Source organism: Microtus ochrogaster, chromosome 5 (assembly GCF_000317375.1).
Source record: "Microtus ochrogaster isolate Prairie Vole_2 chromosome 5, MicOch1.0, whole genome shotgun sequence".
Lineage (NCBI taxonomy): Eukaryota > Metazoa > Chordata > Mammalia > Rodentia > Cricetidae > Microtus > Microtus ochrogaster.
Window position 1 is genome coordinate 68,883,635 of NC_022012.1, and position 24,274 is coordinate 68,907,908.

The window sequence follows — 24,274 nt, forward strand, 5'->3', positions numbered from 1 at the left end:
AAAAAAAAAAGAATGCCTCACTGAGAAAAGGTACCAAGCCATGTGGCTAAATATAGATAAGAATTATGGGTTAATTAAAGTTATAAGAGCGAGTTAGTAATATGCCTGAACAATAGGCCAAACAGTTTATAATTAATATAAATCTCTGTGTTTATCTGGGACTGACAGCTGTGGGACCGGATAGAACAGAAACTTCCATTTACACTTGAAGTCCAGAAGAAGGCATCAGATCCCTCAGAGCCAGTATAGGCAGAGTATAGGCAGTTATAAGCTCTCCAACAAGGATGACAGGAACCAAACTCTGGTCCTTTGAAAGGACGGTGTGTACCCTTAGCCACTGAGCTACCTGTCTATTCCCCAAGAATTTAATAAACTTCCACATGGGGTTGGCAAGATGGTTCAGAGGGTAAAGGCACTTGCTACCAAGTCTGACAATCTTGAGTTCAATACGTAGGGCACACATGTAGAAGGAAAGAACTAACTTAACACAAGTTGTCTTTCACCTCCACAGATGTGCTATGGTACACGTGTACACACACATACACTTCAAAATTAAAGAAATAAATCACCACCTCTTGAGCATTTAATTACACAATTAATGTGTAGCACTTGAACAATGCTTTGGGTAGAGTAACTGGTGGTGGTAGCAAGGGGACAATTAAGTTATTCTTAAATTTTGAGTAAATTTTTTCCGTTCAAGCTCAGGTATGGTTTACTAATTTACCTTGAAAGGGTAATAAAATGAGATATCTTAATCATTTACTTGCAGCACCAACACCACTACTTTCAAGCTATTCTAGTCAAGATGCAACATGACGGACTGAAGGAAAAGATGTCTAATTAGGCTGGGCACTCGGGGCAAGGCAGAGACAGGCATATCTCTTCAGTTTGAGGCCAGGCAGGTCAACAGAGTGACTTCCAGAACAGCCAAGGCTACCACTGGGCCTTCTCTCCAGCTCCCTAGATACTTTTCTTAATTCAACAAGTCTACTGAAGATCTCATAAGTCAAGTGTCTCCACACAGGGAGACACATATCCTCCAAAGCCCAAAGGACAGAGGGGTCTGACCTAATTCTTAGGAAACAATGCTGGTGACAGCAGAGTTGACAGTGAGTGACCACACTCATTCGAATAGTCTACATGTGTTTCAAACTCCTTATAATAGACAAATCAAGAAGCATGGAAATGTCCATACCCATAACACCTATGTACAAATATGCAATGTGTTTGAAAACAGTCTCCTCACTGAAAGCAGTCTTTAAATTAGCCACTGTGAGAATTATCTTAAATAAGAAAATTTCATGAGTGGAAATGAATTGTATTTTCTAGAAAGCAGGTGCTCAAGTAGTTATCTTGTAGTGGAGCCTATAACCCTACTCAACACCAAGCTCCTCTCTTTTCACATAGCCTAGGGACAGCAAAAAGTCAAATCAAGCCTCACACACACTTTCAATCAGCCACGATTCTACTGCCATCCTCTAGGTTAGTCTGTGATATACATGGGTCTCTATGGTAAATAAAAATATATATATTCAGCCTGTCTGAACAAGCCTTCAAAATTATCTTGCATCAGTAACTGCCTGACATCTAGATGACAATGAGCTAACCTGTGCGGGAAAAACAAACTAACCCAGCTAAAAATAGGAACAATCTGAGCTATATGGATAATAGTAATGGGCTAGCATATGTTACATATTTTAAGCCCATAATAAGCACTAAGTATCTGCTGAAATAAAGTCACAGATAAATATACAGTAAGGTATTATTCTTTCTAAAGGACTTCGAAGTTCAAAAGAGCTTAAAAAACTCCTACTAGTGTGGGGTTACTTACTGAAAATATGTAATATGAACAAATAAATAATAAATGAGTCACTGAGATGGCTTAGCAGGTAAGGGGTACCTGCTGCCAAACCTAATGACCTGAGTTCGACCCTGAGGACTCACATGGTTAAAGGAGAGAAATCACTCCCACAAGTTTTATCCTCTGATCTATACACACACACACCAAATAAGTGTAATTAATTTTTAATGAGACATATTTCTTAAAGGATGAGGTTAAGCATGAGATGTAGGTAATCAGCTGGTCTTTACCATTAAAACAGTACATCCATCTAGACGTTATCGGTAGACTTACATGTGATAGAAAATGTATCAAGGAGAAGTAAAAGTATGAACAGCGAGTAAGCACTAGACTGGAGAAGCATTAATTTTATAAAGAGAACAGATGCTTTGAGAAGCACACAGATCCCCCAAAGCACACCCCAAAAAGAGAAAGTTCCTCACATTAGAGAAGTGTTGTATCCATAGGTAACCAGATAAAAGAACAGACATGGTATAATCTTACGGCACTACAGGGGCTCTTTTCATTACTCCCTTTGAAGATATATTCATTTCTATTTTATAGTAAAAGTGTTTTGCCTACATGCATGTAAAAGCACTGTGTGCCTGGTGACTTCAGAGGTCAGAAAAGGACACTAGATCCCCTGGAACTAGAGTTTCAGATGGTTGTGAGCTACCATGTGGTTGCTGGGAACCAAACCCAAGTCCTCTGCAAAAGCAACCAGTGCATTTAAAGCATTAGGCCATCTCTCTAGTCCCTCTTTGGTTTTTGAGATAGGATCTCACTATGTAGCTCTGATTCATCTGGCACTTGCTATCTAGACCAGGCTGGTCTCAACTCACTGAGATTCTTTTGTGTCTGAATCCCAAGTGCTAATATTAAAGCTGTGCACCACCAAACCCAGCCACCAAAGAGCTTCTTGAGAAAAGAGGAAACGTTTAAGATTTAAAATCCTAACAAGAACATTGTAAAAAAAAATGTTCAGAAAATTCCAAGTAAATGACATCTTCAAATGAGTCAAACAACACCACAAAGACACTAACTGTACATGTTCATACAATACCACACCGGTACAGCAAGGAAGAGTTTGTTTTAAAGTATGGTGCTGGATTACAGTTACAATATTTATATCTATTATCATAACTAAGGAAAACTATATCTATTCATTCTTCAACTCCATATTCTTGCTTGATAACTGTTTTGCTATATGTAATTTTGCTATGTTAAAGTTAAAGCCTTTCTTTTTTGTTTAAACAGAAAAAGGGGAAATGATGTGGGAGTGATTTCTTATTAATAAAGAAACTGCCTAGGCCCATTTGATAGGCCACCCCTTAGGTAGGTGGAGAAAACAGAACAGAATGCTGGGAGAAAGAAGCTGAGTCAGTGAGTCGCCATGGTTCTCCCAATCCAGACAGACGCAGGTTAAGATCTTTCCTGGTAAGCCAGCTTGTGGGCTACACAGATTAATAGAAATGGGTTAGATCAATATGTAAGAGCTAGCCAATAAGAAACTGAAACTAATGGGTCAGGCAGTGTTTTTTAAAAGAAAAAAAAAAGTATGGTGCTGGAGTCAAATCCAACCCATTGTTCATAGTAGGCAAGCACTAAACCAACTGAACTACACCCCCAGCCATGATTTTTTTTTTTATTTTGAGACAGGGTTTCTCCATAGCTTTTTGGTTCCTGTCCTGGAACTAGCTCTTGTAGTCCAGGCTGGCCTCGAACTCACAGAGATCCGCCCGCCTCTGCCTCCCGAGTGCTGGGATTAAAGGCGTGCGCCACCAACGCCCGGCTCCCAGCCATGATTTTTTATGTTCAAACTGACTAAGAGAATCTGCTCAAAGTCATAGTACTATAATTAAGTAGAATAGAACAGGAAGCAGCATTCATCCAGAGACTTCAAGTCAAAAGCTGAGAACTGGGTTTAAACACTTAACACTGGAGTTACTGCCCTCACACAAACATCATCCTTGTTTGTATTTTATAAAAAGTCTATGTCAAGGACTTTTTAAAATGTATTTTATGTATACAGGTGTTTTATTTGCTTGGATGTCTGCACCCCAGAAGAGGGCACCTGATTCCATGGGTGCAGACATAGACTGCAATTATAAAAGACTGAGTGCCATGTGAGTGCTAGGAATTGAACTCAGGGCCTCCTGAAGAGCAGCCATTGTGTGTGTAACCACTGAGCATCTCTCCAGGCCATGTCAAGAATTTTAGAAAATTAATAAGGGAATGGCAGGGAACTACACGGACATCTTTTTAAATATCTCATTTCATACCTTGATGTAAAATCAAGTATATATTTTAAATATGTATAGAATTAGATTAAAATAACTGTAGAATCCCAGAAAGTTACAAATTGGGTTTTTAAAATCAATCATTAAAAAATAGATGAAGCAAATCAACCAAAATATGTTTCAGTAGGTGCTCTACTCCTTGGGGGCAGAACTGATCTGCAATACAGTACTTTGTTCATTCTTAATGAGAATATGCTAATTGGGGAGGTCTTAAGTCATCTTCAGTAATGACCTTGGTGTGAAAAATGTGAGTTAAAGGAAATGAGTAACTTCAAAGTATCCCTATGAATGATTTACAGAAAAGGCCTAGAAATAATAAGCAACTCAGGAGCAGTGAACACCCATGAACCTGACTGCTGTCCTGACAAAGGATTTACCACTAACATGAAGCAATGACTACATGAAGGTCTAGCAGAAAGAAACCAGAACACCTTTATATACACCAAAAATAAAGAGCTAAAACTGCTCACTAACAGAAAGTGAGAATCTTCTCAGCTTCAAGGATAACAATAGACTGACATACATTAAATATATTAAACCTATGAGCCTGAAATAAAAGGACAGAAAGCAAAGAAAAAGATCAAAAGCTCATTAGTACTATTGAAGATGCTGATCAACTAGCTCATTATTTGGAAATTAGTGAATAAAAGGGGGGAAAATCAAATATATATCCTGGTTTTTCTTTATAAATGGTACTACTTGATAAACAAACAGTATATAAAGGGTTAGTTTTTCTAGAAATATTCCAGTTACTACTATGACCACTTTGTAAGGTATCACCAATGACGTCGGTGCTATATAAAAAGACACAACCAGCAATTCATAGGCAATTCCACATATGAAACACCTGTCACTCATGCTATACTTAAATGTGAGAGTAAGCCTAGCCACCAGTTACCAATTTCAAGTAACTACAGTAAGCAGAAATATGTTCAAAGACACAGTGGAATGTATCCAGCAAAATCTAGGTTTTGGCTAGGCAGTGGTGGTTCACGCTTTTAATCCCAGCACTCAGAAAGCAGAAGCAGGCAGATCTCTGTGAGTTTGAGGCTAGCCTGGTCTACAGAACAAGTTCCAAACAGCAAGGGCTACATAGACAAACCCTGTCTTGGAAAAAAAGAATAAAAAATAAAAATTAGATTTTAAAGGCTCTACTGCAGAGCTTGGAAAACTGTTATTTTTATTGTAATATAGCCAGGCCCATTCATTTTTACATTGTCTGTGGCATAGGTGAGCAATTGTGAAACAGACCTTATAGCCCACAAAAGCTAAAATATTTACTGTCTGGGACCCTTTAAGAAAGGCTTTGCAGCCCTTCCTCTATGAGATAATCAACTAAGTTTTTCAACAAGTAAAACAAGAGAAACTAAGTTACAGAACAAGCCTACAAATTAAAAGGGCCTTGGGCTGGAGAAATGGCTCAGTAGTTAAGAGCACTGACTGCTCTTCCAGAGGTCCCGAGTTAAATTCCCAGCAACCACATGGTGGCTCGCAACCATCTGTAATGAGATCTGGTGTTCCCTTCTGGCCTGCAGGCATACATACAAACAGAACACAGTATACATAATAAATAAGTAAATATTTGAAAATAAATAAATAAATGGGCCTTAACAGGCATATCAATCACAGTAGATAGGTCTGGATTCAAACAAGACCTGTAAAGAAAAAAACATCCATAGCTAAAGGGATATTTGAATATTAACTTCATTGTTTAATGACATTACAATTTTTATATTAGGAATTTCTTTTAAAGCTACATATTGAACTTGGTCATGGAAAATGGATTTGGTTTTAAACACTACAGAAAGTACAATGTAAATGAAGGTAGGGGAAATAAGATTGAAGAAACTGATAATACCTCAGGTTGGTTAATAATGACAGCCTCTATACCCCTAATTCATATAATATATTCATGAAACATGTTTAAAAGCATCAGACCACAGGGGAATCTGCATAAATGTCTATACAGTATATAAATATATTATAAATTACATAAATATATTATATAAATAATGCATATACATTATTTATAAAAAGGAAAATAAAGGATTATAATTTTCTTTCTTACTTTTATTTGTTTGTTTGGTTTTTGTTTTGTTTTGTTTTTTTGAGGCAGGGTTCCGCTGTATAGCCCCAGCTGTTCTAGAACTCGCTCTGTAGACCAGGCTGGTCTAGAATTCAGAGATCTGCCTGCTTTTGCCTCCTGAGTGCCACCATTGCCCAGTTATATTGTCTTCTTGTGGATTTTTAGACAGGGTCTAGTTCTGTAGCTCAGCCTGATCTTGAACTTGCAATCCTGCTGCCTGTGATGCACCTGTTTTGTCTTCTAAGTTCCAAGTTAAGGCTGTACTATAATTCTCAACTATAAGATTTTATTTAAAATCTCTCTAAAGATGTCTTATATCTTGATCTCTGAAATAACTGTTTCTTACTATCAGGATGGAATGGTTCACTTAGTCTATCCTATAAAAATTAGATTAAACTTTAAAAAGATAACCATTCCATGAAATACTTTACTTCCACCTGTTAAACATGTTGCAATAAAGTAGCCTGTGGCGTAAACAGGGATCTTAGATGTAACACTGCCAGGCAGCTCACAATCTGTATAACCCAGAAGCATCCCAGTAGTGGAACCAAAATGCCAGTTGCTGCTGGGCGGTGGTGGCGCACGCCTTTAATCCCAGCACTCAGGAGGCGGAGGCAGGGGATCTCTGACGACTTTAATCCCAATACTCAGGAGGCGGAGGCGGGGGGAGGAGGGGGTCTCTGACGACTTTAATCCCAGCACTCGGGAGGCGGAGGCGGGGGTCTCTGACGACTTTGAGACCAGCCTGGTCTACAGAGAGAGCAGGACAAGCTCCAAAGCCACAGAGAAATTCAGAAAAACAAAATAAAAACAAAAAGCTAGCTGCCAAAGATACACAGAGCTCAATTCCAGTTTTCTGAAAATTTAGTAATCTAGAAAAATACTCCCCCGTGTGAAGGTTCATCTCCCTCAGCTATCATGCAGAAACAAATGTGCACAGACAGAAGAGGGACAAGTCTGCTGCCTCTCACTGTCCAAATGGCCAGAAATGTCAGTTCTCTTCCACTGTGAGGGAGCCACAGCTCATCTCACAGCCAGGGACAGTCAGCTACACAATTGTTGTGGGTTTTTTTAAGATTTATTTTATGTGTATAGTGTTTTGCCTGCATGTATGTCTGTGTACCATGTGCATGCCTATTGCCAAGTGTAGGCCAGAAGAGGGTGTCATATCCCCAAGGACTGGAGTGATAGATGGCTGTGAGCCACCATGTGGGTGCTGGGATCCAAACCTGGCTCCTCTGTAAACAGCAAATGTTCTTAAGTAGGGAGCCATCTCTCTAGCCCCAGCTCTGCAGTCTGCACACACATTCCTCAAACTGCTCTTCTAGCGGACACTATCAAGTCACAGACTCATCACCATTTTTGCTAAACCTAACAATGTAGTCAATAGTGAGGTATCTCTATTTGAAAGCATGGCTATTAAAGAATTAATATACAACAGGTCCTTGTGACTAGGCGAAAAGACAAAGGATAGTATTTAACACTGCAGAAACAAAGATATAAATATTGTTTACAATGGTAGCATACTCCCAGATGTACACTATGCATAGCATGGACTAAAACAAGTTTCACCAAATTCACGCACAGCCATTTTTCACATTCTACCTTCCACAACAATGTCAAGAACGAGATTTTTCCCCACTGTTATCAAAGTTGATCCACCACTAACTTTGATCCACCACTGTTAAACCAATAAAAAATTAAATAAAACCTTGAAAAAGATATACTTTATTTTATGCCACATAGAGAAAAAAAATCAAGATTATACACCTCCCAAAAGTCTGGTTTGTTTTTTTTTTTGTATTTTGTTTTTTGGGTTTTTTTTTTTGAGAAATCTCTACTATTTTACACAAAGGTTGGACTTTCTAACTCTAAAAATTACAGGAACCTCGAGTCCTAATCACTTATGTGGTACCTGGACCTTCAACTGCCAACAGTTTATGCACATCACATTCAAAGCTCAGAGTTAAACTTAAACCAGTTTTATGAATTAAAAAATTAAAGTAAAAATGAGATTGCTTTTCCAAGCCCTTCCACCCACAGTATTATACTCACAAGACTAATGCAAACTTACTTGGGCTGTTAGAAAGGTGTCATCTTCACCTTCTTGAGCTTCAACGTCCTAAGTAAAAGGTACACAACAGCTTTGCTTTACAAGACATCGGGGCACAATGGGAATGCTCTGACGCTCACACCTGCTTATCGTCTGCCTCACTCTGATAACTGCGGGCACCAACCAGGAACTCAGGCTATCCTCTTTATGACAACATAAACATACCAGTCATGTCACTACATGATTATAATGTCCTGAGCCCTCAGTTACTAGGCTAGGCAGGTGGCAAGAGCCTTATGGATACTGAAGCCCTCATTCTCTAAAAGCCAAAGGCTTTTCTAAGATCTAACATACTTCACAGCAGGATAAATGGTCTGTTTCAAAAGAAAAATCAGAAAATTGCTTTATATTTCAACTTTCATTTTCTTATCCTTAATAATAAATGAAAAAATGTACTTTTTATCCTAGTGAAGCAGCAAACAAGGGTGGAGGGACAGACCACCAAGTAATACTGACAAGGTCTGAGTGAAACAGACACACTCATTCCTAGTGACATAGAAAACCCCCCAAACCTTAAATATTCAAGGTTGTAAAGAGGCTATCAGACATACAGAAAATAGCCTAATTACGAAGTCATTATGGCATGTTGTATAAAAGCAAAATATAGAATCAACAGCAATTTCTGGCATGGTAATAACTATGTAAATATATACGTAAAATAAGCAAAAAATTTAAAAGCCTTAGATGATAGGATTCTGGATAATTTTATAAATTTCTTTTTAAATTCTGAGACCTCCAAATCAAACTAAAAAAAAAAAATACTTCTTACTAGTAAATCTTAATTTCTCTGTGTCATGTTTTAACAAAACCGGCTAAAGACCTGACTTTCGATGTCCTCTTTTTCTCTATCTTCTATTGCTTCTGCCTCTATTAATTCATGAGTTTTCTTGTTCTCTTCTGCAGAAAGCAACTCCTGGGAATGCACAATGTCTTCTTCATTTTCACCAAATTCTTCCAAGTCCTTTAGCTCGTCATTTCCATCTTGTTCATGTGTCTCTTGATTCTCCAATTCACAGTCCTTTTAATGGTAAAAACATTTGGTACAACTAGAGGCAAGTGGTGTGGGTTATCCACCAAACACTTTCAGAAATTGACAACTCTACACGAGACAGATTTGATTTTACTTTATGATATTCCCAGAGTGAAAGTCTAAGCATTTTTACCTGTCACATTAACTGTTTTTTAAGCATATAGTCAATACCACAACCAATGAGCCATGACTGAAACTCAAATTTCACAATGAAATATAAGCTGAATTGATTGCTAGAGAGATACTTTAAGCTCAATTATTTAAGAGTTTCTAAGCCACAGTATAAGAGTTGTCCAAAAGACATAGCTTCTAAGAAATGAAGTGATTCTCCATTTTCCATGTGCCAGTCAGATTTAATATCAAAGACCCCAAAAGTCATATGCATATTTAAACAGCAAGTTTACTTCTAGTTAATAATAGAGAACTCCCAAGTGCTGCATCAGTCTAGTCTTTAAAAGTATGAATATTATTCATTTAAAAGTATTTGTTTTAAAAATCTCCCACTGCCAATTTAAATAGGATGGGGACATAAGATTTAAGAAGTTGGTTTGGGCTAAAAAGGAAAAATGTCTAGTGAGAAAGGAGGGCAGCAAAGACCATGGCTGTTCTACAGTGCACACTGCCTGAAGACTGGCTCTGGTGTGATTAACATCATCACAGTGTGGCTAGGCAGCAGTGGGAACTGATAACAGTGCAGAAGCAAAGAAGCAAAAAGATGGGAGGAGTCACTGAGGAACTACACCATTCTGAAGCAAACCTAGACTTCACTTACCCACAGAAACAACTGCTGTACTGTCCAAGTATCTAGGCAGTAGGTGCCATTTACCCACCACTATTCTAAAAAAATTCCAAAATTAGCCGGGCGGTGGTAGCACACGCCTTTAATCCCAGCACTCGAGAGGCAGAGGCAGGCAGATCTCTATGAATTCGAGGCCAGCCTGGTCTACAAGAGCTAGTTCCAGGACAGGAACCAAAAGCTACGGAGAAACCCTTTCTCGAAAATCCAAAAAAAAAAAAAAAAAATCCAAAATTACAAATTCTAGAAGCAAGAAAAGAAATTCACCTATTTTATCAAATATATCACATATACTTTCAAAGCAAAGAAAGAAATACTAAGAACTAAAAGTATATTCACAGAGTTTTCTCAAAATCTCTTTGGCTCTCCCAGACCACAGGTCACTTTAAGGCTGACACAGAAGCGCTCCTCCCAGCAGATGCCATCTCAATACTCCCATCAAAGAAACCTGAGTCCTCAACATTTCACACTGACACAGACTACAGCAGGAGGAAACTAAACACAGTGTTTCCAGCTTATAATTTTTGCTTAGTCACACATTAGTAAAGAAGTACAGAAAATAATAATGAAATAGACCTAGTGAAAAACATACCACAAGAATAATGGACACCAAAACTAAGGAGTTCTTAAGGGCTCAAACAAAAGCTGATTATGGGAATGCAGTCACGAAGTTTAGTGGCTCCTCAAGCAAATAGTTACTAAAACGATCTGCTGTCAGGGTTCTCAATAAAATGCATCTATCTCTGTGTGGGGTCATGGGTGTGGAGTAGAGAGGGCACAGAGCTGGGCACATGAGCTGACCTCATAGTCAATGCACAAACATACCCAGAGACAACTGTGACAATGTGAACTAACACAGAACACAGAATAGGTGAGAATAAAAATATGTGTAATTTAAAAAGAACTGTGATCATTAATACCTGCGAATGCCACAGTGTTTAAGACCCAATGAACAGCACACTACATTTTGTTCAAAGAAACAAAATACCCTACTATTAACTAAAAATAACTTGCTCTATACTTGTAATACATAGAACTCTCACTGCCCCAATCAAAATTACTATTTAATTTTCTGTTTTTGAGGCACATTCCTTTTTGGTTCAAAAAGATGTGGTATACTTAACTTTAAAGGGCATAACGAATTCCTTAATTCGATCTTTACTAGATAATAACACTTCAGCAATCTTCCCTCTCCAGTTTTAAAGTATATACTATCAAGTCCTACATACTGTAGTATATAAAAGTTAATGCAGTAAGTAGACTGGGAAAGTATCAGCAGCTTGGGCCCACTAACACCCTATTATCCAGGCTGTCCTCCAGGTCCACAGGACTCAGAGTCCCACTTGAATGCCCAAATATACTCATTTGTTTTAGTTTAATTTGTTTTCTTAAGCCAAGGGTCTGCATAGCCTAGGCTGGCCTGAGAGATCTGCCTGCCTCTGCTAGGATTAAAGGCATGTACCACCACACCCAGCTTAGATTTTCTTCATGTCTCAGTTGGTTACAGTTACTTCTTGTATAACTCAGTTATAAGAGATCATGGGGCTGCCAATATTTAAGTCTCTTTAATCTATGTACTTCAGTGTTTATTTTTCAAGTCAAAATCCATGAATTCATCACACAAAGTAAACATCTTAACCTAGAGATTAACACTTTACCTTGACAAAAGTATCATCTTCGACAGAAACATCTCCACTCAACTCATCTGCTTCTTGTTTTTTACCTGCGAAAGAAGAAAAATGGGCTAACAACCAGTATTTTATTACTTTAAGAAAATAGAACATTCTACACTTACTCTACAGTATCACTCTCCATACCTAAAATCATCTATAAATGGGAACTACTTAAAAATCACTTCGTCACAGCTATCCCAAACAAAAAGTTTTCCCAAAGCCATGCCACCTCACTGACATGCATGCTATCAGGGACCCATCACCTCAACTCACCTAATGCCAACATATATTTTCTTTATATACATACACTCTGTCTTCAGTTCTGTCTGCAGTAGCACCTTAAATAGTATTTTACAATCTATATATGTAATCAGATCTTATAGCCAAGTTCAAGATTAAATACCCATAAAATCCTCAATCCTCCTCTTAAATAGCTTTATCTAAAATAAAAATTTCACACTTGGTCACACCTGTAATCCTACCAATTCGGGAGGTGGAAGCAGGCGGATCAAGAGCTCAAGTTACTTCAAGTCTGAAGCTAACCTAGGCTACATGACAGAAGTCTTTCCCATCCCCTATACAACACACCAGAGTTAACACAAACTGCCCGGTTTTGTTTCCAGGACCTCACACCTCCCCATGGAGGGAAAATAGTCTTTGGTTGTACCTGGCTAAATGCTCTTTACCCCCAAACCTCAGTATAGCAGTACTGACCACTTTAGCATGAGGACCAGATGCTGGTCACTCAGCATGACACTTAGCAGATGCAAAGCAGGAGAACTGAATTCCAGATGCAGACTATCCCCAGTTTCCAGGCAGACTACAAGATTTCTCTGCTCAGCCCTCATTTCTAGAACTGTGTTATTTGGTGGAATTTAACGAGTGCTACTGCAGTTTTGGGAAGAAAAAAAAATTTTTTCCACACAGCCAATGCTAAAAGTTTCTTGTCTCTTCAATAAAGCTCCTCTCCCACCAAAAAAACTGCCTAGAAATCTGTAACACACCATAAATGCTGTCTTTAGAAAATCAGAGCCATTGAAACTTTCATATTTAAATTTTAACCTTTTTTTTCCATTTCTTTTGAAATGTAAATGGACATTCCTTCTGAGGCAAACTAAACTGCATTTTCCTTTTGCCTGGATCAGGTATTGACAGTGCTGCTGTCTAGATTCGGTGACTCGAGAGACTCTAGTTACTAGGATAAATGTTAAATAGTTTTTCCATATCCTCTACCCAGTCACCCCTTTTCTTTCACATGTTCCCAATTTAAAACCCTCTCTATGAATGAATGAATGAATGAGTGATAACAGAAAACAAAATACTGGTCCTACAACTGTAAGAAGCAAGACTGAGAGAATATGCTTTCCATTTAGTCAAGTGAGACTACATATAGTTTTTAAAAGATTACTTTCAAAGAGGAAGGAGTTAAGACAGGGTCTCACTCTATAGCCCTAGACAGCCTGGACTCACTATGTAGCTCAGGTTGGCCTTGCACTGGCCTTCTAGTGCTGGGATTATGATGCATGAACTACCACTGTTGGTTTGAATTTCCTATTTAGAATACTGGGGCCTATATTTTAGGGAGCTCATAGATGTATAATATACTTTAAAATTTACAATTATTAACATTTTTATCAAAAATTTACTTTTTTAGTATTTTATACAACAATCAAAAAAGCCCTTGGGAAGACTGAAGTTTAAATATAGAAGTGACTTGAAAGCCAGCCACTTCATGGCCCTAGTAGAACCTTTTAGTCTGTTGGGAAGAAAACAAACAAAGGTACTGCTTTTCTGAAAACTGGATGCAAGCAAGCTCATTAAATTATTCTATTATAGAAGGACACATCCTAACAGAACTATTTAAGGACAAGCAAGTTGACCCAACTATTACTAGCACTTGCAGCTCTTCTACAAGACCCAGGTTCTAGTCTCAGCACCCAAGTGGCAGCTCACAACAGTCTGCAACTCCAATTCCAAGGTCGGATGCCCTCTTCTGGCCTGCACCAGTACCAGACACCAGTACACTAATATACAAGCAGGCAAACACTCAGACACATAAAGTAATAAACATTTTTTTTTAAATTTAAGGATACTATATTTTGGGGGAAAAAAAAGTTTCAAAAACCTGAAGCCCTTCCCTTTACAAATACATATCCAAGTTACCTAGAGGGCAAAGCTTAGGGTGAGCTCCCTTAGTTGCCTCAAAAATTCTAAGTTTTACTTTGTAATTAAAATCTGTCTTAGAATTTGCAAAGCACTTTTTAAAGATATGACTTATTTTTACAGGCATGCTTGGGTACACAAGACAGGTTTCCACAATTTTACAAAGCGATGAGGTGCTCAGAGGTCAAGTAGCATGCCCCAAACCAGCGCAGTCTCCCCTCGGTTCCAGGGGGCTTTTCTGACCCACTAACAAGGTCCATTCTAGGAAATAGTTAATGCACACAATTCACAGACGCCACACAGCATCGCAACAAGCTACACATCGGGCACGCTCCAAAGGGAAGCCCACATGCTTTAGTTTACTTAGAGGAAGCTCAAAGGCACTTCAATAAAAATTACCAGCAGCACTGCTACTGCTCACTGGCTTCCTGCTGTCCAGACTCTCCAAGTCTATACAGTTACATACTTCAGCTATTCACCCTCCAGCTACTCTGAAGCACTCATTCCACAAACTAGAAAACTGAGGCTGAAAAGATCACAAAGACAGTATATTTAAATCAAGCCCAATTCTACTCCTGGAAGCCAGGAGATCTTTGAGAAGTTAAAATGGGTCACATGCTCAACTACTATTTCTCATGCTGTAAATAAAGGCTCCAAAGTGCCATCTTTAAAAATGTAAATGGTGGTGGCACGAGCCTCTAATCCCATAACTTGGGAGACAGAGGCAAAGGCAGGCGGATCTGAGTCTACAGAGTAACTTCTAGGACACAAAAAGAAACCCTGTCTCAAACGTGCCCCAACACCACCACAACTGTAAACTGTGAAATTTTCAACAGTTAAGTAATTTGCCCCAGGACACACAGTCAAGAGGCAGAGGAGGGTACACAGAAATGTCTTACTATTGTTCTATGCTATTTCCAGATGTCATGTTACACGAAAGCACTACATAGTTACCATTTCCTTATACACTTTAAAACCACAAGGATGAAATTGGGCAACACAGTGGTGAGACTGCAGTACACAGTATTTGAGAAAACTTAAAACTCACACTAGCTTTTGATCACTTTCATAATCTGTAACTCTGGTTTAACTAATGCTGAATTTGAAACTATAGTGAAAAAAGAAAAAGAAACACTATTCTGCAACTGCTTCCTCTGTACAAAGAAGTTATTACCTCTCCCTACAAATATAACTAGCCTGCATAAGTCACCATGTGCACCATACAGCAGGGAGCCCAGTTTGGCATTGGAGCCAGCAGATGTATTCATTGTCCTGCATCTCTTGGCTGGTCATAATAGACTAAGTAGTATGTTGGACACTACTAGGCCCAAGGTCTAGACTTCTGTTAGGCCCAACTGGGACAAAAGAGGTGACATGGCAGTCAAAAAGTTATGTGCCGCCTCATCCTGTCAACAAGGCTGCAGTCACTTTAACTGACGCTATGAATTGTGTCTGTAGTTCTCCAGCTTCTCGTGCAGTCACAGATGTGCAAGGACTTCAATTTCAATAACACTACACTTAGCACACTTTATGTAGGGGTAATCATTTCTGTCTGCTCCTCTTAACCCTGTGCTATGCAAAGGTCCTACAGACAGGCAACTTCACCTCCTTTGTCCTTTAGGGAATCTAGCATGTACCACAGAAAGGCAAACTGGCCCAAAGGAAAGTAGCATGACCAGGATGAAGACTAACTCAAGATAATGAAGATTGCACGTTATTTTTAATGCTTTGTGAAACAAAACTGGAAAATAAGTTGGCTAGTAAATATTGTCTGAAAATTAAAGCAAAATTAACATATCATATCTTAAGTTATAGTGGAAGAGGTAACTATTTTGACACATATAACATTCACCAAAATGCTATTTAAGCAAAAATCACACAAACCAAACGTTGACAAATTAGAAACATGTCTGTGAATGACAATGTATAGGTCAACAGGTTTTTTTTTACAATTGATTTGTATTTTATGTACAATGGTGTTCATAAATTATGTACATATATCGCATGTATACCTGTGTAAGGATGTTAGACACCCTGGAAACGGAGTTATAGACAGTTGTAAGCTGCCACATGGGTGCTAGGACTTGAACCTGGGTCCACTGGAAGAGCAGTCAGTGGTCACAAACACTGAGCCACGTCTCCAGTCCCAATGAACTTGTTAATGAAACCTTGAGGCCAGTAATGTCTGAGAACTGCAAACATACAGACTTTGCAACAGTGGGCATTCTATGTTCCACTTCCTAAATTCAATTCCCTTACAATCATCAGAAATGCCAGTTATGGTGGCACACGCCTTTAATCCTAGCACCTAAGAGGCAGAGACAGGCAGATACCTGAATTAAAGGCCAGGAGAGAAACTACCTCAAAAAACAAAAAGCAAAAAATAAAAAAAAGAAATATTTAGAGAAATATATGAATAGTATGAAAGGTTACATCAAACAGGAATAGCTCATTTTTACCAAATTTTTTAAGCTTTCAGAACATATACATTTCAGAAATCATACATAAAAGGTTTTAGGTTGCTGAGTGGTGGTGGCACTCACCTTTAATCCCAGCACTTGGGAGGCAGAGGCAGGTGGATCTCTGTGAGTTCGAAGCCAGCCTGGTCTATAACAGCTAGTTCTAGGACAGGCTCCAAAGTACAGAGAAACCCTGTCTCAAAAAAAACCAAAAAAAATAAAATAAAATAAAAGTTTTAGGTTACAAACTGATTTTTCTTCTCCAAAGATAAATTGGTCCTTATAAGATTTACAATCTTCCTTAAGTTCAGTAGTTACAAAACAAAATCTACTTAATAAATTGATTTTAAAGTAATTTTTTAAAGTAATTTTTCCAAGTAACTTTATCCTTAAGCACAAGATGTTGCTATGAAATACAGATAAGGGCTGAGTTGTAAAGCGTGGCGGTGGCTCTTGCCTAGCAGACATAAAGCCCTGGGGTCTAGTCCCCACTCTCAGGGAGGGAAAGAAGCTTAGTTACCAAATGTCTGTTGGAAAGGATATGGCTTCCAAGTGACCGCTAATGTTTCTAGCCAAAACCTCCCCCCAAAGGCATGCAGTAGCCTAGAATAATCTTTTCACTACGCTTTCTTTTGTGTGTCTGGTATGTGCATGGGCACATACGTGGTGCGTGTACAGAGTCAGTTTTCTCCTCAGGGATCAAACTCAAGCTGTGCAGTGGCAGGCACCTTTTATCACTGAGTCATTCGGCCAGCCCCAGCCTAGAATATTTTTACCAAAAAATCATTCCTGTGGTAACTGCTGGCATGTATTTTAGCTACTGCTGCTTTATTTTACTTTATTCTTGAGATAAAGTTTCCCTATACAGGCCAGGCTGGCCTCAAAATTAAAACTCCTGCCTGCCTTCCAAGTGCTAGGAATACAGATGTATACCATCACACCCCGCTGTATTTAGCTTCTATTAACTAACACTTTACTAATAGAACAAAATTTCTGAAAGTCTTTGTACCCTGTCTTAAATATAGCAGTTGCTGAACAAATGAGTTTTTTTTTTCTAATCAGGGGAAAGCAAGGGAAAAGAAATACATACACATATATATTTATGTATATAGATCTGTGTGTGCATATGTGTGTATAAAAGGTGATTCACATTCATCGTAATGAAATCAATACCCAAAGTATGTTTTTTTAAGTCCCTTAAATCTGTCATCTAAAGATAATTAGTATAAGGCCAGAGAGAATCCAGGTTCAATTCCCAGCACCCACATGACAGCTTACAGCTGTCTGTAAGTCCATTTCCAAGGGCTCTGATACCGTCACACCAATGCACATAAAAAAGTTAAATAAAAAAAAAAATGCTTTCTTTAAAAAAAAAAAAGATAATTAGAATAAACAGTCATGATTTTTAAGGATAGTGAAAGGGCCAGGGGTATATATAGTTCAGTAGCTGAGCATCTGCCTGGCATGTGAGGCCCTAGATCAGGACTGACACCTTAGCACTGAGAAAATAATAATAAAACAAGTAAAAAATAAAAAAAATAGTAAAACAAATTAAAAATAAAAAAGTAGTAAAACTTAATTGAGTTCCTGTTAGGCTAAGGTTTATACCTATCAAATAAAAACAGTTCTAGGGCTGGAGAGATGGCTCAGTGATTAACAACAACCAATGGCTACCTTTGCAGAGGACCTAGGGGTGACTCACAGCTATCTGTAACTCCAGTTCCAGGGGATCAGATGCCTCTTCTGGTCTCCAAGTGCACCAGGCACACAGGTAGTACACAGACATAGAGGCAAAACACACATAAAAGGAATAAATCTAAAAAATGTTAAAACTCTTAAATATGTGTGATGTGCTCATGAATAGATAGAGTCCTGCTTACATCTCAGCACATCTGTGAGAATCAAACAAATGCAGTGTGAAAGGTTTCTGGAACTACAAAACTGACGAGTAGAGTCTCCCAGAAAAGGCAGCATAGCTCCAGCTGCACATGAGAACCATCCGGAAGCTTCCAGAGAAGACTGGTACCTAGGCCCTGCCAGAGCATGGAAACTAAGCCTCAAAGAAGTGGGAACCTGGTGCCCGATTTTGAAAATGCCAATGACTTTAATGCAGAGTAGAGAATATTATTTAAATGATGGGTTTGACAAATGAGGCCAGAGTGAGAAAAATATGAGAGACAAACGACTGTTTTCAGATTCTCAACACTGAGCAACAAGTATATGATGTGGACTTATTTAAATTGCTGAAAAGGGGAAAAAAATAGGCCTGGAGTGATGGCTCAGCTGCTGGGAGCACTTGTGGCTCTACTTTATAAAGGACCTAAACTTGATTCCCAGCACCCACGCAGTGGTTTACAACCACCTACAACTCCAGATTCCAAGCTGCAAGGGATCCAGCATCATCTTCTGACTTCCTCAAGTATGCATGCGACATGCATACAAACATTCAAGCAAAAACTATGTAGATAAAATAAAATTTTGTTTTTGTTTTTTTGAGACATGGTTTCCTTGTGAGCCCACCCTTGCTTGGAACTCTGTAGACCAGGTTGGCATCAAACTCAGAGATTCACCTGCCTCTGCCTCCAAATACTAGGACTAAAGGCATGTGCCAACACAACCTGGCTGATAAAATTAATAAAATTTTAAAAATTAAAAAAAAAAACACAATGACAAATTCAAGATGATAGAGTAATGAGCTATTTTTTGTTGTTTTTTTTTGCATTATTCTGAATTATCTAATTTAAAAAAGAAAAACACTTCACCTTTATGACCAGGAAAACACTAAGCTACTATTCCATAGTAGAAGGGCTGACACACAGCGACTCAGGCTGTGCAGCTTAGGATTTGCAGTTAATTCCAGAAGCTGTAAAACACTGTGGTCCTTTCATTCTGTCAGAAGAATGGCTGATTAAATAAATCAATAATCCACATGAGCTGTAAGCCGTTGTTCAATCTTTCCATTAAAATCTCATGCCATCAACACTAATAATGACTTCTGTCTATAATCCATGCACAACCAACAGTTTATTTTACATGAGTCACAAAATGGAAATAAGTCTTAAGTCTCCAGCCTCTGACACAGAATACTTAAGATGACTGCCCTGGCAGTAAAGTCCTATATTGGTATAAACTAGCTATAAGCCATATTTGATATCATAGTTGAAAACAGTGCAATAGTACCCTATTGATAATATTGTTTTAATGGATGGGACAAATGGGCTGGCTATGTGAAATGAAAACAACATACGAGCCCTGACACCAGGTGATATTCCAGCAAGGGACAGGAGGCTTTCCAATGCAGCTACAGCTTGGTAACAAACAGAAGAACTACAGTGAGCTGTGCATTCTCAAAGTATACTTCACATAGTGAGGATATTAGAAGAACACACTGTGCTCCTGAGATAGCCTGACAGACTATTAATGCCTGATGTAAAAGTTTCCCACAAACGTGTAAGTAAAACAAGCAGCAAGAAATACTTTGGAAATTATTACATCTACAATAGTCTTCAGAACTTATTCAACAAACATCTGAGCAGACATCACTTGCCTCAGGCTGTTAGAGGTGTAAAGACTACATCCTGGGTCTTCAATGATCCTTACATTATGAATCTTTCAGTCTAGCAGGCACACAAGAAGCACCCGTGACAGTCCTGCGCTCAAAGTCCACCTTCCACTACACTTTTATTAGTGACTAACATTCAACACGCTAAAATTTAAAGTAAGTAGCGGGGCAGAACAACCATCCACTGGGACTGAACTACTCAGAATGTGCTCTGTGGCTACTAATTACATTATCCTAGTCAGTAATTTTTGAAAGTTTTGTAGAATAAACAAATAATATTATCTATTCTATTTTCTCGCAAAAATATTAGGTATCAGATGCTTGACCTAACCAAAATTCCAATTACACTTACTCCTAGAGGGGGAAATTCTACATCTGTTTTGTTTTTTTGGGTTTTTTGTTGTTGTTTTCATTTTTCTTTTTAGCCTATATGCAGTAAAAATTACTTTCAATGCCAATTAAATAATTATATTTAATTCTGAATGCTATATTGACTTGGTAATACATAATTTGTTGAAGTTTATAGGTGATTTTGAAGGTTGAAAATATAGACAAAATCAAATATAATATCTCTAAAACAAGGCAGGGAGGCCTTAGCAACACCTGTTTAACTGCTTTCTTAACACACACCCAAGTAATACGAAACTAACTCTCGATGGGAGAAGCTTTCATCTAAGTTACTTATTAAAAAGTTCCCCGGAAAGAGACTGTAAAGAAACTGAGAACTAATTCAGAATACAAACTGCTTAATATTAGCTACATGTTATTACAAATATCAGAATCCACTAGAACATAATCAATACCACAGACTTTTGTCCTTGTAACTGTGTTTTTTAAACATCCTATATGTAAGATTATAAACTCCCTTTCCTCTAACCTGTCTGAGAGTAATCATTTAACATATTTTAGGTGGGGGAGATACAGGGACTGAACGTGGGCTAGCCCACTGAGATTTACCCCTGGATTGAGCAAACATTCTTTTAAGATATATGTATGTATATGCCAAGAACTACAAATATAAAGAATAAAAATCAAACAACAAGCCGGGCGATGGTGGCGCACGCCTTTAATCCCAGCACTCGGGAGGCAGAGGCAGGCGGATCTCTGTGAGTTCGAGACCAGCCTGGTCTACAGAGCTAGTTCCAGGACAGGCTTCAAAGCCACAGAGAAACCCTGTCTCAAAAAAAAAAACCAAAAAAAAAAAAAAAAAATCAAACAACAAAAGCATGTGTGAACTGAATAAATCAGATGGAATATCAAAGTTAAAATCATTAAGTTAACTTGAGACTATGATTAACAGGCTTTTCAGCTATCACAATACATCAGATAAAAGATGTGAATCAGAAACCTATACAAAACATGTTCATTCCTATAATATTTCTTTCCTGTTATGAAACAATTGCTTCACCAGCAGTTTCCACGGTGATATAAATGTTTAAAAGCCACAGATCTTCAAGGTAACTCTGTTAATTTTCTAAACTTCTATCACCATGTTGTCATTACTTACCGACCCAGGAAATGCTTCTTTTCCCTTTTTAATTTCTATCAGCACACCCAGGGAACTCTTGAATCAAGAAATCTCAAATAGTATGCTGACCAGTTGCTGAGATACAGTGTTTAAGGTCAAAATTGATTCCCTTCTATTAAGATTAATCTATTCAATCATCGTTGTTTGGTTGGTTGGTTGGTTTTTCCAGACAGGATTTCTCTGTGTAGCCCTGGCTGTTCTGGAATTCACTCTGTAGACCAGGCTGGCCTCAAACCCAAAGATCCACCTGCCTCTGCCTCCCGAGTGCTAAGATTCAAGCAAGTGCGCTGCTGAAACTGTAGGGCCTATTCAATCATCTTACTCCCATTACAATCCTATTTAGGTAGATCAGGTACAGCAGTGAAGAAAGTTATGTTAGAGTAACAAAGTGTCATAGAAATCCAGGACTTACTCCACCTAGATTTTCTAGAGAGCCGGGGCATCAAACAACTGCTTGTCTACCCCCTGCCACAGTGTGTGTGTGTGTGGGGGGGGGGTTTGCAATTATTCAAATAAGATTACACTAACTAGATGTTTTCAAAAATACCCAATTACCATTTGTTACCAAGACATTCATTTGAAAACTACTTATAGCTACTCACACCAAAACATTCTTCCCTTGGAAATACACCTAACCTAATTTAAAAGTTACGATATTAAAAACCTTTAGTATCCCCATAGCTTAAAAACTTCTTTAAAAGCTAATTAATTATGGAAGTTTTGCCTTTATGAGTATGACTGATGAGGTCTTTTGAATTTCACTGGAAATTATTAGACTACATAATAGAATAAACGCAAAATAACCAGTATGTCAACTAAAACACTAAACACAAAGGTCACAGAACTTTAACACACTAGAAAGAACAGCAAAGAGCCAAGGAAAGGTCTGGTAGGAATTTCATCAAAACTCTGCCAATTGTGGGGCAAGGTAGACACGGATCAAATGGTATTTTTATTCTTCAGTAATCCTACTATGAAAGCTCAGTATGCAACATAACTTTACTTTCTCCAGAAACAATAAAGAACTTTCTCACTTTCTAGTCAACTTCAGCCCGATCTAAAAGGCTACAAGGACTGGGAGCCTGGTAACTTTTCTTCCTTGACCCAAGAAGGCAGAGTGCCAGAGGGAAATAGCAAAGAGTAGCACTATATAAACAGGGCAAGTGGTACAAGAGCAGAGCCAAGTTATATAACCAAAATATAGTTTAAAATATGTTCAGAACTCGTAACAACCTTTGCCTTTGGTTGGTTTCTTGTTTGGAGTATCAGTTGAAACAGTTAATTCAATATTATCTGGATCGCCTCCTTCCTCTTCAATAGCCTACATTAGAAAGAGAGGTTAATATGCTACACAAACTATCTAAACTTTATAAAAACTTAATGAAAATATATTAGCAAACCTCAAGCCTCAAGACATTAGAATTGCCAGTAATTTTACAAACCGACTTCACAAACGAGTTATTACAGTACACGGGGAGGAGGTATGTCATTAAGAATAAAAATGTCATGGAACTTGAAATTCGAACCAGTCGATAGTTATATGTCACATATACGGTACAAGAATCTAAATATATTACAGAAAAGTTTGCAGCTACTTAAGTAACGAAGAGTTTTCCTGACGTGTATTGCGTACACTTGTTCCTCAGCTTCACGTGAATAAACCTGAAAGCTTAGCAGGGCTGAGAACATAGATGATTACGCTGATGCAATCAGAAATTAAAAATTAAAAATAAATCAACTAAAAGCCCAGGGGAAGAAGATAAGCCTTCCTTCTCATTTACCCATCAACTCCCACTACCGATTTCTCCGAACAGGGGGTGAAGAAACGGTTGGGCACAATTAAACGGTAACTTCGGTCAAGTCAGCAAACTAACCATCGCCTCGGAGACCGAGCGATGCACGCGCTGAGCACCGATGGCAGGCCGGGTTACCCGGCACCGCCCGGGTCTGCAGCACCGCCCTCGGCAGGCCGCGGCGCCGACCGAGAGGACGTCCCGGGGGAGACAGGGGGCGCGACCAGCGGCGGCTCGCGAGGCCGCTGGAAGGCCGGGCTTGTTGCGGAGGCTCGGGCCTCGCGCGCCCGGCACGCATAGGCGCCGCCCGGTCCGAACCGACCGCGGAAGCGCAGTATCCAAGCGGCGCGGCCTAGGCTGCGCGCTCGGGCCTCACCTGCTTCAGCCGGGAGACCAGCACCGTCTTGACCCCGTTGATGTCCAAGTTGCGGCGCTTCAGCTCGGACCTGAGGTCGATGACCCGCAGCTCCGTGATCTTCTTCCCTTCCGCCTGCCCTGAGGCGGCCGAGGCTGCCACGGCCCCGGCAGCGGCAGCCATTTTGGGAGAGCAGCGCGCTGCCGAGGCAGCGAGTGGGCCGCAGGGCGGCGGCGGCGGAGGAGGAGGCAGCGACGGTGGAGGCGGTGGCCGCGGCAGCACCAACTTCCAACCCGGGCCCGGGCGGCCAGCGGCGCCGCGCTACGCTGCGCACAATGAGCCGGTGGCCACGCCCCCGCGGGGACCACGCCCCCCCCGGCCCGCAGCCTCAGCGCAACCTGCAGCGGCACCCGGATGACGAGTGCGCGTGCGCACTGAGCATGCATGGCGGGGGCGGAGCTCTGAACGACTACCGGCGCTGCCCCTGGCGAGGCCCCGGACCGTCCCGCGTGTTCGACCGCGCAGCTGTCCTTGGCCCCGTGCTCCCCACTTCTCCATTAGCCATCTTCTCGTCGC

General features: G+C 39.5%; 1 protein-coding gene across 4 annotated transcripts in view; it reads right to left on the bottom strand.

The window, feature by feature from the left end:
- The window catches only part of Sltm (SAFB like transcription modulator), a 48,173-nt gene extending 24,181 nt beyond the window's left edge, over positions 1-23,992 (bottom strand). For all 4 annotated transcript variants that reach the window (XM_005347666.2, XM_005347665.2, XM_013346407.2 and 1 more), the window contains exons 1-5: positions 23,720-23,992; positions 22,784-22,871; positions 11,824-11,888; positions 9,160-9,357; positions 8,301-8,348 (exon numbers count right to left, since the gene is read on the bottom strand). In XM_005347666.2, coding sequence (XP_005347723.1) covers positions 8,301-8,348; positions 9,160-9,357; positions 11,824-11,888; positions 22,784-22,871; positions 23,720-23,881 — 561 coding nt within the window. In that variant the 5' untranslated portion in view covers positions 23,882-23,992. The remainder of the gene's footprint in view (positions 1-8,300; positions 8,349-9,159; positions 9,358-11,823; positions 11,889-22,783; positions 22,872-23,719) is intronic.
- Positions 23,993-24,274: the final 282 nt, after the last annotated feature.